This window comes from Poromitra crassiceps (genome assembly GCF_964638095.1).
Source record: "Poromitra crassiceps genome assembly, chromosome: 7".
Taxonomy (NCBI): domain Eukaryota; kingdom Metazoa; phylum Chordata; class Actinopteri; order Beryciformes; family Melamphaidae; genus Poromitra; species Poromitra crassiceps.
In genome coordinates this window covers 60,100,898-60,121,567 of record NC_139628.1, presented here as the reverse complement: position 1 = coordinate 60,121,567, position 20,670 = coordinate 60,100,898, and the positions used below count along the sequence as shown (strand labels likewise).

Genomic DNA, 20,670 nt, shown 5'->3' with positions numbered 1-20,670 from the left:
ACTGTGCACTCAGTCTGTTGTCTTTCAGTCTGCAAACTCTGCACTCAGTCTGTTGTCTTTCAGTCTGCAAACTGTGCACTCAGTCTGTTGACTTTCAGTCTGCAAACTCTGCACTCAGTCTGTTGCCTTTCAGTCTGCAAACTGTGCACTCAGTCTGTTGTCTTTCAGTCTGCAAACTGTGCACTCAGTCTGTTGTCTTTCAGTCTGCAAACTGTGCACTCAGTCTGTTGTCTTTCAGTCTGCAAACTCTGCACTCAGTCTGTTGTCTTTCAGTCTGCAAACTCTGCACTCAGTCTGTTGACTTTCAGTCTGCAAACTCTGCACTCAGTCTGTTGTCTTTCAGTCTGCAAACTGTGCACTCAGTCTGTTGACTTTCAGTCTGCAAACTCTGCACTCAGTCTGTTGTCTTTCAGTCTGCAAACTGTGCACTCAGTCTGTTGACTTTCAGTCTGCAAACTGTGCACTCAGTCTGTTGTCTTTCAGTCTGCAAACTGTGCACTCAGTCTGTTGTCTTTCAGTCTGCAAACTCTGCACTCAGTCTGTTGTCTTTCAGTCTGCAAACTCTGCACTCAGTCTGTTGTCTTTCAGTCTGCAAACTCTGCACTCAGTCTGTTGTCTTTCAGTCTGCAAACTCTGCACTCAGTCTGTTGTCTTTCAGTCTGCACTCAGTCTGTTGTCTTTCAGTCTGCAAACTGTGCACTCAGTCTGTTGTCTTTCAGTCTGCAAACTGTGCACTCAGTCTGTTGTCTTTCAGTCTGCAAACTGTGCACTCATTATGTTGTCTTTCAGTCTGCAAACTCTGCACTCAGTCTGTTGTCTTTCAGTCTGCACTCAGTCTGTTGTCTTTCAGTCTGCAAACTGTGCACTCAGTCTGTTGTCTTTCAGTCTGCAAACTCTGCACTCAGTCTGTTGTCTTTCAGTCTGCAAACTCTGCACTCAGTCTGTTGTCTTTCAGTCTGCAAACTCTGCACTCAGTCTGTTGTCTTTCAGTCTGCAAACTCTGCACTCAGTCTGTTGTCTTTCAGTCTGCAAACTCTGCACTCAGTCTGTTGTCTTTCAGTCTGCAAACTCTGCACTCAGTCTGTTGTCTTTCAGTCTGCAAACTCTGCACTCAGTCTGTTGTCTTTCAGTCTGCAAACTCTGCACTCAGTCTGTTGTCTTTCAGTCTGCCGCAGCCAATGACTGTAACAATCTGCACACACAAAAACAAAACACTGCAACTGGACAATTTTATCAGGAGCCACTTTGACACACACACACCCACACCCACACACACCCACCCACCCACACCCACACACACCCACCCACACACACACACACACACACACATCTTTGAAAGAGCCATAATCCAAAAAAGTCTATTTAAAAGTTTATTTTAGATTTGTATCTACAGTATTTATTTATTTTAAGTAGCACTTAAAAGAGCCACTACCCATAAAGGAGGCGCATGTGGCTCTGGAGCCGCGGGGTGAGTATCACTGCTGTAGGCTACATGTATGTTTCTTATGTAGCGTTTGCTGTCGCACAACAAAGCCACTTACAATAGTACATTTTGTCAACAGTAGTGACATCGATTGTGCAACACAGTCTGCATCAGCTAAGACCTTTTAAAGATAAGTAGCATTTGTCAATACTGGAATAAGTAGCATTTGTTTTTGTTTTCTTTGAGAGGAGCGGTTAGTTCAAGAAGGTTCCAGGTGGAGCCTGAAGACGTGTGTTTTTAGTCTGTGCAGTCAGTGGTTCCAGGTGGAGCCTGAAGACGTGTGTTTTTAGTCTGTGCAGTCAGTGGTTCCAGGTGGAGCCTGAAGACGTGTGTTTTTAGTCTGTGCAGTCAGTGGTTCGGCCGGGGGAGCTCGTTCCACCGTTGTGCCGAATTCTGCATCCCCACCTGGCGGGAGCACATTGTATACGGCAATGCAACTGTTTACAAATGATCTCTGGTAGACGTGACCTCCAGGCCAGCAGGGGGGTCTGTCCTGCCTCATGGAGACCCACGTTGATGCATCGAGGTGACTTCCATGTTCGGGGGTCTCTGCTGGCGCATGGAGGCCCACCTTGGTGCTTTAAATCCGGCTACAGGTGACCTCGAGGCCTGGGGCTCTCTCCTGGCTTATGGAGGGTGGATTTTGTACCTGCTGAGATTTGCATTCCTGTTTTTTCGTTTGTTAAAACATCCCCAAAATATGGTGGGGATGCAATTTTTGGCGGGGATGCCGAATTTGCCCTAACAGCGGGATGAGCGACTTTTGAGCCCACATAGCGATGGAGGGGCGAGGCGACCTGCAAGGGTGGAGGGGCGGAGGGAGCGAGGCGAGGTTTGGAACCTGACCATAGGTTGCAGATAGGGCAATTTATTTAACAATAAACAAATGTCCAAATGTGTAGTGTCGTTAGATCTGTGTTATGTTCTGTGACTGTGATATTAAATATGACAAAAGCAAGACACATTCCATACATAGTTCATAGTTCATAGTTCCTGTTTGGAACTGGAAATACAGCTTGTCGTGATCTCGGGCTCGACCTTTGTGTCCTGTCTTGATCTCAGCTCTTGATCTCTCACACAACTAATTAATAGTACCTTTCTTCACTTCCTTGTTTCTAATCCATTAAGCCCCGCCCTTCTTTCATGCTGTCTGCCTATAGAGACACTGCGGAGCGCGTCATTATTCAGAAGCCACGCCCAAAACGGGGGGAAACAGAAACCCCCCCTCCAATCCTGGCGTTCTCCTATGTCGCGTGCATGGTTGCGTGTTGCACCAAAAGATCGTATATACGGAAGATGAACACTCCAACTTACTTCCTTGACAGCTAGATCCACATTTTTCTTCTCGCCAATTCTCAATGGCTTCCTTGTTTTGCTCAGGAGTACAAAAAAAACTTTTTTTGTTGGCTTTTACATTTGTTGTCTGCGCAGCCCACCACACAACAGATTTTAGCTATGTTTAATTCAAGGAAAATTAGGCTGGTCTATGGGAGTGAACGGAGAGCTTTCCCCCGTGATGGGTGTGGGCGTGACCTATTTCATGCAGTGTCTCTATGGAGAAGAAAGTGTGCAAATGTGCTCCAATCACAGATGGCCATGCCGGCCCGGTACATCCCAATGCTCCAAGCACACGCCTCTCATCCTGGGCAGAGCAGCCAAGAGAGACACACGCATCTGCAGGTATGACTTCACCTCTTTTATTGTAAGTTTAAAACATCATCTGATTGCATTTGATCAGATTAAATGTCATTCAATTAAATCTCATCATGAAGTTAGTTTTACTTTCATACCCTGTGTCTGTCAGACAGATATATTACTGTAATATGAAGTTAGCTTTACTTTCATACCCGGTGTCTGTCAGACAGATATATTACTGTAATATGAAGTTAGCTTTACTTTCATACCCAGTGTCTGTCAGACAGATATATTACTGTAATATGAAGTTAGCTTTACTTTCATACCCTGTGTATGTCAGACAGATATATTACTGTAATATGAAGTTAGCTTTACTTTCATACCCGGTGTCTGTCAGACAGATATATTACTGTAATATGAAGACTGAAGTTAGCTTTACTTTCATACCCTGTGTCTATCAGACAGATATATTACTGTAATATGAAGTTAGCTTTACTTTCATACCCTGTGTCTGTCAGACAGATATATTACTGTAATATGAAGTTAGCTTTACTTTCATACCCTGTGTCTGTCAGACAGATATATTACTGTAATATGAAGTTAGCTTTACTTTCATACCCTGTGTCTGTCAGACAGATATATTACTGTAATATGAAGTTAGCTTTACTTTCATACCCTGTGTCTGTCAGACAGATATATTACTGTAATATGAAGTTAGCTTTACTTTCATACCCTGTGTCTGTCAGACAGATATATTAGAGTAATAGACCGCTAATATTTGACATCATGTCGAAACCTGTTTGATGAAGGAAGAGTGATCAGAATCAAAATCACTTCACGTAAAGTACTGTATGTACAGGAGTTTGTTAAAGTACTGTATGTACAGGAGTTTGTTAAAGTACTGTATGTACAGGAGTTTGTTAAAGTACTGTATGTACAGGAGTTTGTTAAAGTACTGTATGTACAGGAGTTTGTTAAAGTACTGTATGTACAGGAGTTTGTCTTACTATTTCAAAGTACGTTTTCTTTTGTAAGGAGCAGAATTTCAGAACTAACTCATCCAGGTCTCGGAGAAGTACATGAGAAGAGACAAGGAAATCTTTTTTTACAACATTACTTCCTTCTACAGTAACTATAGGGTGTTAAACGGCTGCTGTCTGATTTAAAACAAGTCTCTTCCTTGTGCTTTCAGACATGGCAGCCACGCAGCAAGACTTCCACTGTCCCGTGTGTCTGGAGCTGTTCACCGACCCGGTCTCCACTCAGTGCGGACACAACTTCTGCAAGAGCTGCATTGAGCAGTACTGGGACAGCGCCAAACTGTATCGCTGCCCCTTGTGCAATGAGAACTTTTACATGAGGCCCGAGCTTCGGATCAACACCTCCTTCCGAGACGTCGTCGATCACGTTAAGGAGACAAACGCGGCCGCGGTAACGGCCAGGGAAGCAGCCGCCAAAGCTGGCGAGGTGGCGTGTGACGTCTGCACGGCCTTCAAGCTAAAAGCCATCAAGTCATGCCTGGTGTGTATCGGAGCGTGAATCACGATACGATATGATCACGATATTTAAGTCACGATACGATAGCATTGCGATATGATTGTATTGTGATATATTGATTATTGTGATATTGCGATTTATTCTTTTTTCCCCACTGCAAATGATGTCCCCCTCAGGACAACCTGCCAACATCTGTTTTATCTAAGGTCAACTTTCCAGTCTGTTCATCTCACTTTAATCATTGTTCTTGCAGCAAAATTGTCAAGCAGACAGACTGACGTAAACCTTAAAGCATGCACTCACACATGCACCCGACAATTTACACATAGTAAAAATATAATAAAATATCGCGATACTTGGCATTTGTCCGATACGATATATTCTCGCACAAAATATCTATCTGCTAGAATGTATGGATTTCTCCCCCCTCCCCTACAGGTGTGTACAGCATCTTACTGCCAGACTCACCTGGAGCCTCACCTGAAGGCGGCGGCTCTGAGCAGACATCAGCTGATCGAGCCCATGGAGAACCTGGAGGACAGGAGGTGCAGGAAGCACGAGAGGCTCCTGGAGCGCTTCTGTCGGACGGACGAGGAGCTCGTCTGTCAGTTCTGCGCCGAGACCGACCACAGCCAGCACGATGTCGTGATGCTGGAGGCGGAGTCACAGCAAAAGATGGTCAAGTTTGCAGTTTTGTCATTTTTGTTCCTGTTGTTTTGGACTTCAATGCAGATATAACAAAAAGAATAGTACTTTGCCAGAAGCATCACATAAGCACAGTATGTTGATGCTTATGTGATGCTTCTAGTTTCTAGTACTGTACTATTGTGGTTCTAACTGTAATACAATTATAATAGAGTACAATATACTTTATTCTACCATACATCATCACCATCATTTGCAAGTTGCAATCGTGTGTGTGTGTGTGTGTGTGTGTGTGTGTGTGTGTGTGTGTGTGTGTGTGTGTGTGTGTGTGCGTGCGTGCGTGCGTGCGTGCGTGCGTGTGTGTGTGTGTGTGTGCACATGCACACGTGTTTCTCAAGATAACACAAAAGTGAATGTAGTATTGTTACTTGACCATCAGACTCGCATTAAGAGGAGAGAGAGAGGGGTGGAGCTGATGATCAAGGACCGGCTCAACAGAATTGAGGAGATCAATCATTCGATTGAACAAACCAAAGTGAGTTCAGACTCGTTCACCACCATGACACAAGAATGTACTTTAAACGCCTGTGTAGTCCTGTAGTCCTGCCTGTGTAGTCCTGTGTAGTCCTGCCATATCCATGTTACGAATTGAGAGTCAATCAGTAATACAACTAGAAGGTCACTCAGACCTCTGCCAAGGCCAATACTCCAGTCTGCTATGATATGCACATTTTGTGAGTCGGATCAGAACCCTGACCCGCCCACATCGCCCAATCAACCCCCAACCCCTCGAAACCAGGCTCTCTACAACCTTCCTATCCCTAGCTACAGCAGCTTTTGCCTGGCCCCGCCCATTTCCTGACCATGCCCCACCCCCCCACCACCCAGATACACCTAGCCACTCCCCCTCACCCCGACTCTTTACGACCGTCCTATCCCTAGCCCCGCCCCCTCCCTTGACCCCACACAGATGGAATCAGCTCCACATTGTAATGGCTTGTTCCTAATACAGCCGTCCAGTCGTCTTTCTGTAATCCTGTTAACAGATGGACGGACGGACGGACGGACAGAAGAAAGGCAGGGAAAACATAAGTTCCTCTGCGGAGGTCATGAACTCATTTCAAATCTGACATGACTGCACAGGAGAATGCGCAACAAGAAATGGAGACAAGCATTCAGGTGTTCACGACTTTGATGGAGTCCATGGAGAAGACCCACACAGAGCTTATGGAAGAGATTGAGGCGAGACGCGATGCTGAACAGAGGAGGTTTGAAGGCCTCCTCGAGGAGCTGAGGCAGGAGATTGCTGAGCTTGAGAAGAAAAGCACTGAGCTGGAGCAGCTGTCACACACAGAAGACCAGATCAGCCTCCTCCAGGTCAGGAGAGGGAAACTTCTCTTGTCTTTTACTACGTTACTATGTCTGTTAGCCGCAACACATAAGTTAATGCAGGTACAAAATCCAATTTATCGTTATTTAAGCCCATGACCAATGAATTTCAACAAACAATATGCAAAACCTAAATCAAGCAAGCAAAGTGAAATAAATTACGACGTAATTTTTGTTGAACTATTTCCCATTCAACAGAAATTCAGTGAAACTTACACACTACCAGAAAGTAAAAGTTGGGAGAGCATCCCTGTTAACCAAGTGGATTTCCTGGGTTTTATACGAGCCTCCCTGATGAAGGCAGAAGATGTCATCAGCCTGGAAGTGAGACAGCAGTCAGCCGTTGGTAAGTTTGATGTAAAGTCAAGTTGTTTGGGTTCCAAACTTTGGAATAATCCACACATTTTCTGAATATTGAATGGCAGGTTAATGATGCAATGGCATGCAATTCCCAGTAGGGGGAAATGCATGAGGGAAATGGTGATTAATTATTTATTTAATATAATGCTTTACCGTAAATTCCGGACTATAAGCCGCGGCTTTTTTCCCGTTTTTTGGCCCCTGCGGCTTATATAACGGTGCGTCTTATCTATGGATTTTTTCAGAAAAAAAAAAAAAAAAAAAAAAAATCTCTCTTTTTTAGCACTCTTTCTAACTATAAATCCACTTCTGTTTTAATTTCCTCTCTTGCCCTCTTTTCACCACACCGCGGACACTGTGTGCACTGTAAAAATAAACAACGGTGGTGTTGTGTTATGTTGTTTTGTTGAAATGTTGTAATACGGTAAATGGGAGCTTCCTCAAACAGCCATCTCTTCCCGACAATCCCCTCTGTGCGTGACCACTTACATATGGTAATTACGGTAAGCAAACGGCCACTCGGGCAACAACTCCCTCCCCCGACTACCAGGAGAAAATCACAAACTTCGGCGAATTCACACAAAGGAAGATCAAGGAATATTCACAACAAGACGAGCAGTAGAAGCAACACTCTCACTTACCATGGGGAAGGTACGCAGAAATTCACACGAGGCAGCTTTCAAGTTGAAAGCAGTCAATCTCGCATTAAAAGAGAGCAGCCGCCGATCAAACAGAGCAGCCGCGCGTAACCTGGGCAAAAGGGACTGTCCGTCCGGGGGAGAACTACTGAACAACTCCCTCCCGACTATCAGGAGAAAATCACAAACTTCGGCGAATTCACACAAAGGAAGATCACGGAATATTATAGGAGTGTGAAAACATCCACAATTACCAACGGGTTCCAAAACGCTGGACTGCTGCGGGATGAAGAGGATGACGCCACGGGGACTGCCCCCTAGTCCGATACCTCACGAGTCCGATACCTCACGAGTCCGACACCTCATGGTTTTGGGTTAGGGTCTGGGGGAGGTTAGGTTTAGGCGTGGGGGTGGGAGAGGTTAGGTTTTGGGTTAGGGTCTGGGGGATGTTAGGTTTAGGCGTGGGGGTGGGAGAGGTTAGGTTTTGGGTTAGGGTCTGGGGGAAGTTAGCCTCTTTTTTCGGACTCGTGAGGTGTCGGACTCGTGAGGTATCGGACTCGTGCCATGGCACCTGAAGGAGAGAGGAGAGTGGTTGACGAAGCCACCCTGAACCTGTTCGTTTCCGACACTGAAGATGAGGACTTTGGTGGTTTCAGTACGCAGGAAGAAGAGGAAGACGAGGATTAGTGACTTGACTTCTCTGGTTACAGGTTTGCTGCACATATACGGTAGCCTATTGTTGTGTGATTTTGTCTGGGGATTAGTGACCTGACTTTTGTTTTGTTTTGTTGAAATGTTAATAAATGGGAGCTTCCCCAAACAGCGATCTCTTTCCCGACATTCCTCTCTGTGCACGAACCCTTTCATATGGTAATTAAACATCAAAACACCCGCGGCTTATAGTCCGGTGCGGCTTATAGAAGAAAAAAATAGTCAATTTTGGTCCCGCGGCTTATACACCGGTGCGTCTTATAGTCCGGAATTTACGGTAATTTTTTGAATGGTGGAGATACGGTAGCATGCTGGGATCAACACATTCTCACTCCCAACTTGTCAAATACTGCTTGGTCAGGACCCCTTGGTGTCACTTTATTAAAAAAAAATGTCATTTTTCGATCAAACCGGTTATGTTTCTTTTAAAATTCTGATTTTAAAACGTCACATACTGTAGGTTAATTTGACAAGGCTGCCACTTGGTTAAGTCCTTAGGGGCCGTCGAAAAATGAAAAAAAAAAAAGGGTGTTAAGAATTTATACCAATTGGTCCTGAGCAAACGTCACTATTTGATTTGTTTTTTCCATTCATCCTTTATCATGTGAACATCTTGTATCATATTTAAATCATGTTCTCCTGTCTTCCCTCGCAGAGCTCAAGAAAATGCAGCAATTTGCAGGTATGATTTTTTTCTTAGCACTGCAAACAAACAAACAAATAAATAACAAATCAATATTAAATAAATTTCAAAAAAGCAAAAGAATTAAGACACTCTTTCCCTTAGATTAAAAATGCTTTTTTTTTTTACATGGCAAGGTTCTATCTCATAGAACATTAAAAAGACGGTGACCCTTTCAGCCACATGGCCTGATCATGCATCACGTGACTGATAAATATCAGCAGAGGTTCCCAAATGGAACAGAGTGAAACAAAGTGAAGCTAATATCTTTGTTGTCGTTTGAAGGCCTTCCTACCACACCAAGGTCTATCTTTCTTTTTACGTTGCTTAGCAACAAAGAACACACATCAGACAATATCATTTGAGATTTTATTAATAACCCGTAAGAAGAAGAAGAAGAAGATCTGTAGGGGTGTCACACTGAATTTCATTCCGGGCGACATCAGCATTATGGTTGCCCTCAAAGGGCCGGTTATAAATGCAACATGATTTAAATGTATCAAGCCTATGTGTTATCATATTTCATATTGCCTCTGATTTGATTATTATAGTTTTTTAGTAATAACTTAATACTTGATAACTAGTTCTGAAAACAAGATTATAGGGAAAACAATGGCAAACAGACAACTAGTAGCCCACAACTTTTTAGCCGTACTGCAAAGAATTGTATTGCGCAAATTCTATTCTTTATAGCTCTCACAGGCCACATAAAATGAGGTGCAGTACCGGATTTGGCCCCCGGGCCTTGAGTTTGGCACATGTGCATTAGAATGCTACGTTGCAGGCTCTTTAAACTACCTGCCATTAAGAAGCCTTGAAAAGCCAAGTCTCTTAACCCATTGATACCTGATGCAAAGCGGACATTTTTTTCAGGTGGCCATATTTTCAAAGCGGAAATATTTTCGGGTGGCCATATATTCAAAGTGGAAATTTTTTAGGGGCACGCGGTTCGCTGTCTTAAAGGGATACACACACAAATGAGGGATATACATGCAAATGCTGCATCAGGTATCAATGGGTTAATGTAACTGGGCCAAAGCATTCTTCCTCCCTGTCTTCTCTCCTGTCCTAGAGGACATCACCATTGACCCCGACACCGCCGGGCCCTGGCTTCTCGTGTCTGAGGACGGGAAAGAAGTCCGACAGTCTCCCAAGAAGCATAAAGTCCCCAGTAACCCGGCCAGGTTCACGGAGAAGCCGTGTGCTCTGGCAAAGCAGGGCTTCAACACGGGCAGGCACTACTGGGAGGTCGGGGTGGAGGACAAGTCCGACTGGGCTGTAGGGGTCGCTGCAGGCACCGTGAAGAGACAGGAGCCCATCACGCCCTCGCCAGAGGAAGGCTTGTGGACTGTAGGTCAGAAGGAGGGGAGGCAGTGTGTGGTGTTTGCCCCCAACGCCCTGCCGCTAACGCTGTCTCCCCGGCCCCACAGGGTAGGGCTGTTCCTGGATTATGAGGAGGGTCAGGTGTCTTTCTTCAATGTGGAGGCCAAGACCCACATCTTCACCTTCACAAAGTGCCACTTTGCCGGGAAGGTTTACCCCATATTTGACCCCTGTTTGGCCACAGAGAATAAGGAGACCGCTCCTCTCCAAATTAAGACCTTAGACAGCACAAGATGCATAACTCCTCCAGGTACATCATCCAAGGCAAAGAGCAAGAAGACACTGTGAACAATAATAAAATCACTTGTATCCCGATAGAATCCAGTGAAAGATCTATCCTACTGGATGGTTCCACTGGAATTCTGTTGCTAGGAAACACTTTGGACCCTAGTTTATTTCCTGTCCGTGCTTATCGTATACGCAAACACTGCAACAGGAAGTAAAGTATGGTCCATTTACAATGTTTACTGTATGTTGTCATGTTGAAACGGTCATAATCACAAACAGATAGTGAAGAATAGTGTAAGAATAGTTGCATCCTATATAAAGGCTTTCACTTTATGACACGATCAACGAATGACAATTGGGTGGATAGTGGTACCCGTAGGCTGTTACCACGGTAACAATACGACTGGAGAAGAGGGACTTCAAGCACCTCTGCGCATAATGACGCCTCTGGGGGAAATCGTCTCACAGGAACCCCAGAGTCTGATACAAGCAGTGCTGGAACGAAGAACCTCAGACTTAACAAATTATTATTATTATTATTATTATTATTATCGTTATTATTATTAATTATTACATATTCACACTGTGGCACAGGGAAACGTCACCTCCTCATCGATGAAATAGGCAGAATCGGTTGCGATATCATTGGAATAACAGAGGACAGATGGTCTGGCAGAGGCCATTTTACAAGAAAGAACAGCTACACAATAGAACTACTCTGGATCTGAGAAAGGAGGAAGAATAGGTGTTGTATTCATCGTGAAGCAAGAAATAGCCAAAGCGGTACTAGGCTACAACCCAGAGCCGTGTATATAGAAGAGTCACGTCATCTCCATTCACTCCAATAGACCAGTTTTTTACTCTCAAGAGTTCCAGGAAGTAAGGTCCTGGATTAAGCAGCACTGTCGAGTTGCAGCAAAATGGACAGTTTGTGTTGTACTTTGAAAGTTTATTTTTTATTTTTATCAAATTGTACATTATCAGCTTTATTTTAGCATTCAAAAGTAGCGCGAGACCCCTTCCTAGCTGTTCATTGGCTAATGAGTCACGCATTTTGGTCCTCCGCTGACGCCACTCTCTCTCTAAATTTCTCTGCTACAACCCACTGAACAAACCACTTATGTCCATGCGCATACAAGACAAGCCATTCCCAATCACACTCAATGTTATTGCTGGTGTTATTGCAGTGTTATTGCTAGTTGAGGCGGCTGTAGCTCAGGAGGTAGAGCGGGTCGTCCACTAATCGCTTTGGATAAAAGCGCTATATAAACCCATTATGTAACTTCATGGGTTCAATGTGGTGGTGGTTTTGTTTTGTTTGTTTGTTTTGTTTTCTCTGTATTTTTGCTAACTGTACATATGGCTGTGTCAAAAATGTTGACTGTATATACAATATTAATAATGTTAGAATTAGAACATTCTAGAATTCTGGGGAGGGAAATCACTCTGTAAAAGCTAATTTATACTAACTGCGGAGTGTCAGGTGTTCGCGGAGCGGAGGCTCTGTGCGGCGAGCGCGGCGCTCCACACAGGCTCTGTGGAGGGACTGCACCGAGCTCCGCGCTCCTCTCAAAAAATGTAACTCCGCGGAGCCCGCCGTGAGCTTGTGCAGTCAATTCCGAGGCAAGTGACCGGCGAAATCAGTGCAAAATGAACGGGTTTGAGCATCGCCTGGCAGAAGAAGTACAGAAATACAGAAATTTGTATGATTCATCCACCCAAGACTACAAAGACCTACAGATTACTAATAATTTGTGGAGAAATTGGTACAGTTTTGTCAACAGATCCTGACATCTGTAAACAAAAGTGGAAGAAACGTCGGGACAAATTTATGAAAGCCAAAAAAGAAGGTGAAAGGAAAGAGGGGGGATGGCGGTGGGGAAATAATTCCTCCCATCTTAAACAAGCTGCCTTGGCTCAATGTTTTTGGGAAAAAAAGTCTGAATAGCCTACAATTTACTACGTCAATAAAAACTTGATTTGAGATCGAAGAAATTAAATGGAAAGTACAAAAACAAGAAGACAACAAACTTACTTGCTAAAAACAAACTGAAAATAGCCTACAATTGCACTAGGATTGATTATTCGCCGATATAAATCAGGATCACACACAGAAGAACTGATGTGACATTTGCATTCCTGCTAAAAACACAACGGGAGCCTGGAGGGGGATTCTCCGCTCTCCGCAGACGCTGCACTGCTACCGTATTTACCATAAAAAGATGTGCCTCAGCAGAGAGAACGGTCTTGCCGTGAACACCGCAGACACCGGACACTCCGCAGTCAGTATAAATTTGCTTTAAGTCTACCATGACTCTCATGTACTGTGCTGTACTGTGCTACAAGGTCAAGTGCCATAGGCTATACCTGATCATTTTGTCAGCTGTTTTTCCCCTTCTTCTTCAAAGTACATATATGTCAGCTTTTCTATCTTGTTTCTATTTTATTTTAACTTAATCTGATACTGAACCCCCAAATCTAAAAGAAAAAACGTCATAAAACACTAATTGATGATGATTGACGATGTGTGTGGTATTCTGTGCCTATATGTTGTGTGGTTTGTCTTGTCTGTTCTTCTTATTCTCTCAAATGAATGGCCAAATGATCTGCCCTCAATACAGATATTTTCAATGCAGCTACAATGGAGGTTGCAGGCGGAAACGTCATCGCTAAACATCATGGCTAAACATCATCGCTAAACATCATGGCTAAATGCAACATTCTGAATGCAACAAGACGTGTAGCATTGTGAGGGGGTCATAATCATGTCCTGAGGTTCACCATACGAACACTTTTGACTGATAACCAGAGCCATGTAGATAGAAGAGTCCCGACATCTCCATTCACTCCAATGGACCAGTTTTTTTACTCTCAAGAGTTCCAGGAAGTAAGGTTGTGGATTAAGCAGCACTGTGGAGTTGCAGCAAAATGGACAGTTTGTGTTGTACTCTGAAAGGGTTTTCCCCCCCTTGAATCAAATTGTACATTATCAGCTTTATTTTAGCATGCAAAAGTAGCGCGAGACCCATTCCTGGCTGTTCATTGGCTAATGAGTCTCGCATTTTGGTCCTCCGCTGACGCCACTCTCTCTCTCTAGAGGACACTATTGATAACCACAAGTTCACATCTCTTACTCTCTTGTTCAAAGATAGCATTCTGGGAAATGTAGGACATCACTAAATGAAGGAGAAGTAGACATGGCTGGTTGGTAGAAAGTGGGTTCACCTAAACAGCCAATTACACTTTCATCACAAATGGAATAATTACACATGGGTGATATTTGACCGTGTCAGACTTGGTGGGTGTAGGTTTGATTTGGAAAGTGGTCGGGACATACATTTGACAGGGGCCGGTCTGCCATCCTTCATTGCATTTCCTGAAATTCTACACAATATCACTAGGCTACTTTCTTACCTGGTCCTTTTTCTCCTCTCTCTCTTCCTGGCCTGGTCCTCTTTCTCCTCTCTCTCTTCCTGGCCTGGTCCTCTTTCTCCTCTCTCTCTTCCTGGCCTGGTCCTCTTTCTCCTCTCTCTCTTCCTGGCCTGGTCCTCTTTCTCCTCTCTCTCTCTTCCTGGCCTGGGCTCTGTCACTCTCTCCCTCTGCGTCTGCTTCCATCTCTCTCTGATGCCTGTGTGGACAACCAGCAATAACAGATCACTGACAAACATATTGTGGCTCTAGTAACATTCCTGCTGTTACTTCCTGCAGAGACCACATGTCACATGACTACTGTTACTGCAGACCACATGTCACATGACTGCTGTTACTCCATGCAGACCACATGTCACATGACTGCTGTTACTTCATGCAGAGACCACATGTCACATGACTACTGTTACTTCCTGCAGAGACCACATGTCACATGACTACTGTTACTTCATGCAGAGACCACATGTCACATGACTGCTGTTACTCCATGCAGACCACATGTCACATGACTGCTGTTACTTCATGCAGAGACCACATGTCACATGACTGCTGTTACTCCATGCAGACCACATGTCACATGACTGCTGTTACTTCCTGCAGAGACCACATGTCACATGACTGCTGTTACTTCCTGCAGAGACCACATGTCACATGACTACTGTTACTTCATGCAGAGACCACATGTCACATGACTGCTGTTACTTCCTGCAGAGACCACATGTCACATGACTACTGTTACTTCATGCAGAGACCACATGTCACATGACTGCTGTTACTTCCTGCAGAGACCACATGTCACATGACTACTGTTACTTCATGCAGAGACCACATGTCACATGACTACTGTTACTTCATGCAGAGACCACATGTCACATGACTGCTGTTACTTCATGCAGAGACCACATGTCACATGACTACTGTTACTTCATGCAGAGACCACATGTCACATGACTGCTGTTACTTCCTGCAGAGACCACATGTCACATGACTGCTGTTGTTACTTCATGCAGAGACCACATGTCACATGACTGCTGTTGTTACTTCATGCAGAGACCACATGTCACATGACTGCTGTTACTTCCTGCAGAGACCACATGTCACATGACTGCTGTTGTTACTTCATGCAGAGACCACATGTCACATGACTACTGTTGTTACTTCATGCAGAGACCACATGTCACATGACTGCTGTTGTTACTTCATGCAGAGACCACATGTCACATGACTGCTGTTACTTCATGCAGAGACCACATGTCACATGACTACTGTTACTTCATGCAGAGACCACATGTCACATGACTGCTGTTACTTCATGCAGAGACCACATGTCACATGACTACTGTTACTTCATGCAGAGACCACATGTCACATGACTGCTGTTACTTCATGCAGAGACCACATGTCACATGACTACTGTTACTTCATGCAGAGACCACATGTCACATGACTGCTGTTACTTCATGCAGAGACCACATGTCACATGACTACTGTTACTTCATGCAGAGACCACATGTCACATGACTACTGTTACTTCATGCAGAGACCACATGTCACATGACTGCTGTTACTTCATGCAGAGACCACATGTCACATGACTGCTGTTACTTCATGCAGAGACCACATGTCACATGACTACTACATGGCTACCCTGGGTGTCTGTGCCCAGCAGAGGGGCACTTAGCCTGGGTAATAGCAGCCTGGTGGTGGGGGTGGCAGGCCTGGGTGTCTGTGCCCAGCAGAGGGGCACTTAGCCTGGGTAGTAGCAGCCTGGTGGTGGGGGTGGCAGGCCTGTAGTGTTGTGACGTTCGCGAATGACCCGAATCTATTGAACGGCTCTTTCCTATGAACGAAGGGAACCGAGTCTTACTTGAGAGCCGTTCGTTTTAATGTTGTGCCCAAATTTCACTGCCTGCCGCTCCCCAGCACACACACAGGTTAGACCTCCCTCCCTCCGCTAGTCCGCTGAGCAGGGAGCATGGAGCAGGGAGGATAGGTCGGGTGCACTCGTTAGGCGCATGCTGTAGCTGGCCTGGGTGGGCGGACTCAGCTTAATATCAAAACCGGAGTGCATCTGCCCACTTTCTGGGTAGCGAAGTGTTGCATGAATTGCATCAAGGACAGCCAACTTTCAGCTAAGTCAGTGAATTCACTGACTAAATAAGCAGATGATATGGTGTCACCTTGTGTAATGTTTACAATGCAGTTTATTGACATTAGGTCTGGAAATACTGTATGAGTAATTTAATGCTGCTGCAGTCCACTGATGCAAAATGAAATAGTGGTGGGTCTAATCAAATCTGATCCAAATCATACCATATCATTATATTAGTGATTTCTCAGAGAAACAGTAGTGCGCGCCCCATTAAAAAAAAAAAAGGAACCAGGAGCCGCTATTTTGAACGGCTCTCAGAAAGGAACGGAGCCATAAGATCCGGCTCCCTTCAAAGAGCCGTAATTCCCATCACTACAGGCCTGGGTGTCTGTGCCCAGCAGAGGGGCACTTAGCCTGGGTAGTAGCAGCCTGGTGGTGGGGGTAATCAATATTAATATTAACAATATTAATCAGAGGAAACAAGGTGATGAAATTTAGAATGACAAGAAAAAATATACATCCATATGCCTGCGCAATAGGCTAAGTAGGCCTAAATAACTGTTATACGGTTTGCTATTGTAACATTTAATATAATAAAGTAAGATCTCACACATAGGGAAGCAGGCGAAAGCAGCCGAGTGCAGTCAGCCAATTAGAGGCAGAGAGGGTCGGGTCATGCCTTCGCCATCATGGGAAAAAAATATCGCCCACCGGGCGCTAATGCTAATGATATAAGCTAATAAGCTAGCCGGGTAAACCTTGAGTGAGGCGCAGCCATTGTTGTACTCTGGCTGTGCTGCTGACCCAAATGAAGTAATAGCCTACCAAATTCACCTGCATAATTGTTGGGAGTGGGGGATTGCAGCGTTCGCGCTCTCCCCTCATTAATATATAACTGTTGGCAGACGATGGTGCTGACGCTGTCTTCTTCTGCATATCTACACTGAGGCCGCGCGGCCCGCGCACAAATCAGAGCACGTCTTCTTCTTCTTTGGAGTCAGAGCACGTCAACGCAATGACGTCAACACACTGAAGGGAGGGCGTGTCTGTGACTTGGGCGTGTCAGACTTGGTGAGAGTGGGAGGGGTCACCTGAGTTTCAGGAAGACTACCTGTTGATGATTGACTCACAGCAAAGCACACAGCGAAAGACGACACTGCTGCAAATCAGAGGAAAACATGCAGAGTGAGTTATATAATATATTTCATCTTTTCACTATTGGATTATTGATCATCTCTTGGTTCGCTGTTCATGATATGTTGTGTTTACAGCCATGTTGCCTGCCTATGATCACAGTTCTCTGTTGATTTGGTCACTGCGTGGTCACATATAGCCTACTGTCGGCGACTGTAATGAACAATCAGTGCAAAATGAAGTTGGACATTTATTCCAAATAAAACCTTGAGAAAGTTCCTGTGCGGCTTATATGACAAAACCCGATGCATTTGAAACATTAGCTCATGAAGCTGCGTTCTGAAATGATCATGGTGGCTTTATGGATGGTTTCATGGATGGTTTCAGGTTTTAATTTGATGTCATTTTAGAGTTTCAGACAGTGGCTGTTGGATGAACAAATATAGTAGCCTATTCTCAATAATCTACAGTTCGGTGTTCCATAACCTATAGTGTGATTGTGTTTTTACTAATCAGTTTAGACAGTTTTGTTATCAGCCGGTTTTTATAGGCCCACATAACATGAAAATGTATGACCTTGTGAGGAAGATATTATTATAGGCTACTGATTTGATGAAAAATAGCAAAGTTGGACTAAACGGATGAACTATTGAGACCTAAATGAAAGATTATTAGGCACCAGTAGTGGTTGTTTGTATAGTAGACTGTAAAATGACAGTGGACGTCATGTGTTTTCTTTTAAACCTGCAGTAGGTGCTCTCAAGCGGACAGTCCTGATTTGCTGCATTCCTTGAATAGTTCCTTACCCACCGCTGGAAAGAAAGACTTTCATAACTGCTTCCTGCTCAGAGTTGTTTTTCTGATGCATTTTATTGGTACTATGTGTTAGATAACTCTTGATTATCTAGAGTAGGTCACTGAGATCAAACAACACTGGCCAATGTAACAGCACTGACACACAAGACAGCTTCTCATCTCCTTCATCACTCATCATTCATATGTTTTGTGTTCACACTCTGCCTCACTTCTCAAAGTATACTTTACATTTTTAACCCATTGATACCTGATGCAGCATTTGTGTGCGGTTCGCGGTCTTAAAGGGATACACACACAAATGAGGGATATACACGCAAAATGCTGCATCAGGTATCAATGGGTTAAGTCAGTCAGTCTGTCTGTCTACTAGAACTATAAGATTAATGTCGTTTGCTTCTTCCTTATGTTATTGTTAATGTTTTATTGTATTATCACGAGGAATTTCCTAAATGGATATTAAACGTATCCAGCTCTATCCCCGAGTCTCTAACCCACACAGCCTCTTACTCTCTGCCAGGCATCAGCTCTCCGGGAGGCCGGACCCTCTCCGAGGAGCAGTTCCAGTGCTCCATCTGCCTGGAGGTGTTTGTGGAGCCCGTCTCCACCCCGTGCGGCCACAGCTTCTGCAGGGCCTGCCTGCAGGGCTACTGGAACCACAGCAAGAAGTTTGTCTGCCCCATGTGCAAGAAGAGCTTCTCCAAGAGACCCGAGCTGAGCATCAACCGGGTCCTGGCCGAAATCTCCTCCCAGTTCCAGGGGCTGGTACTGGCCGACGGCACCGGGGGGAGCGGGGCTGGCTCACGGGGGTCCACACTGAATCTGAGTTCAAGTCCCGGCCGCGGGGACCCCTCAGCCGTGGACACCGGGGAGTTCGCCCGAGCCGGGGAGGTTCCCTGTGACGCCTGTATTGGCAAGAAGCTGAAGGCGCTGAAGTCCTGTGTGAACTGCCCCGGGTCGTTCTGCGAGGCCCACCTCAAGCACCACAAGAAGGTTTGTGTCTTCACATTATCCCCCCCATTAGTCTTTACACAAACACAGCAGAGTAAGAGCAGTACACACTATAGTAGAGTAAGGATACTGTGCCTGTGTGCTATACAGTATATATACACACTATAGTAGATGTGTGCTATACAGTATATATACACACTATAGTAGATGACCACTCAAGTAATCAGCAGTGAGTATCTATGTCAAGATTGCTTCCTCTTGAGTGATTTTTTTTTATTAATAACAAAACAAAACAAAATCACTATTGTTATAGTTTTATACTTCATCAACATCACTGTATTATCTATGTTAGATTTGAGGTTGGGTGTCTATAGTATTAGTAATGATTACCTACACTTTAATGGCAGAAGACATTATTGTGCAACTCATTATTTCAGACCTCATACAATTTTCCTTACAAATGTCTAAAATATACTCCTTTCAACATCTCCATATGGTAATTTCATCATTCCTGCTCACTCATGCATTCATTATTTAGATGACTATCCTCGTCTCATATTCATATATGCGTGTTGTTGTTTCTTACCTTTATCTAGGGAAGGCTTGCTGAGTTTGCGTGCTGTTTTTCATCAATGCCTTGCTCCATATTTTTGCACTTCAGACACGTTGAGGCCTGGGAGCTGCCCGGCACCAGCAGCCTCCTGCTGTTAGCCGCTGAACAGCAGATTCACTGGAGCTGTTGGGGGTTAAGAGCCTCAAGCTCACGGTCAAATGAATGCAATTGTCGAGGGATTTGTTCCCAGAGAGCATTGCCGTCAAAAGCTGTCTTCAGCCACATGTATGATTGCTCTCACCTTAATCCATGCCAGGTGAAGTCTCTGACCTCCCATCGCCTGATCGAGCCCACCTTCCACCTGGAGGAGAAGATCTGTAAGAAGCACGAGCGTCTGCTGGAGGCCTACTGCCGCACCGACCACACCTGCATCTGCACCGCCTGCGCAGACGCCACGCACAAGTCCCACCACATCGTCTCCACTGAGCGCGAGTGGAAGAAGAAGATGGTAAGCTGCGGCCAGAGTCATTCTGAAATTAACATTGATCAGTGGTTCTCCACATGCAGTCCGGAGACCACCAGGGGTCCTTGAAGGACTTCCAGGGGGTCCCCAGCAAAGTGATACATTTACAAGAAGTGAACACAATTAGACAATGCAGAAGAATGATTATATTGATCATAGTTTCACCGTTATCGCTCTGCCTACAATAGAGATAGTCATGGAATTCTGCACAAAAAATCATATCGAACAATAAAAATATTCTCAGATTTGGGTCAGAGAGACACAATCACATCAAATGGGTCCGTGGACCTAATGTGGATCAAATTGATGATAAAGGTTGATAATCACTGATCTACAGTAGATAATGAAAACTATAGCTCACTACTATAGCCTACTACTACTACTACTACTACTACTACTACTACTAGTACTACTACTAGTACTACTACTACTACTTAATATTGCATCCATTTTCTAACAGCCAATCTGTACAAATGTGTTCATCAATTGATCTTCCACACTAATGATGGTCTTTGGAGCAACCC

At 44.6% G+C, this 20,670-nt stretch overlaps 2 protein-coding genes across 2 annotated transcripts in view; both read left to right on the top strand.

Annotated features, from left to right (window-relative positions):
- Positions 1–3,094: 3,094 nt before the first annotated feature.
- Positions 3,095–10,711, top strand: LOC310779751 (E3 ubiquitin-protein ligase TRIM39-like; the record flags this gene model as incomplete). The annotated part of the gene is made up of 7 exons (XM_083640243.1): positions 3,095–3,163; positions 4,311–4,639; positions 5,054–5,293; positions 6,404–6,637; positions 6,848–6,995; positions 9,014–9,040; positions 10,113–10,711. Exons 2-7 carry the CDS (start codon positions 4,313–4,315, stop codon positions 10,709–10,711), a joined length of 1,575 nt encoding a protein of 524 aa, XP_083496369.1. The 5' UTR covers positions 3,095–3,163; positions 4,311–4,312.
- A 6,586-nt stretch (positions 10,712–17,297) lies between these two features.
- Positions 17,298–20,670, top strand: part of LOC310779750 (uncharacterized protein) — a gene marked incomplete at its 3' end in the record, with an annotated part of 38,227 nt that continues 34,854 nt past the window's right edge. The window contains exons 1-3 of the mRNA XM_083640242.1: positions 17,298–17,357; positions 18,640–19,112; positions 19,940–20,131. Coding sequence (XP_083496368.1) covers positions 17,351–17,357; positions 18,640–19,112; positions 19,940–20,131 — 672 coding nt within the window. The 5' untranslated portion in view covers positions 17,298–17,350. The remainder of the gene's footprint in view (positions 17,358–18,639; positions 19,113–19,939; positions 20,132–20,670) is intronic.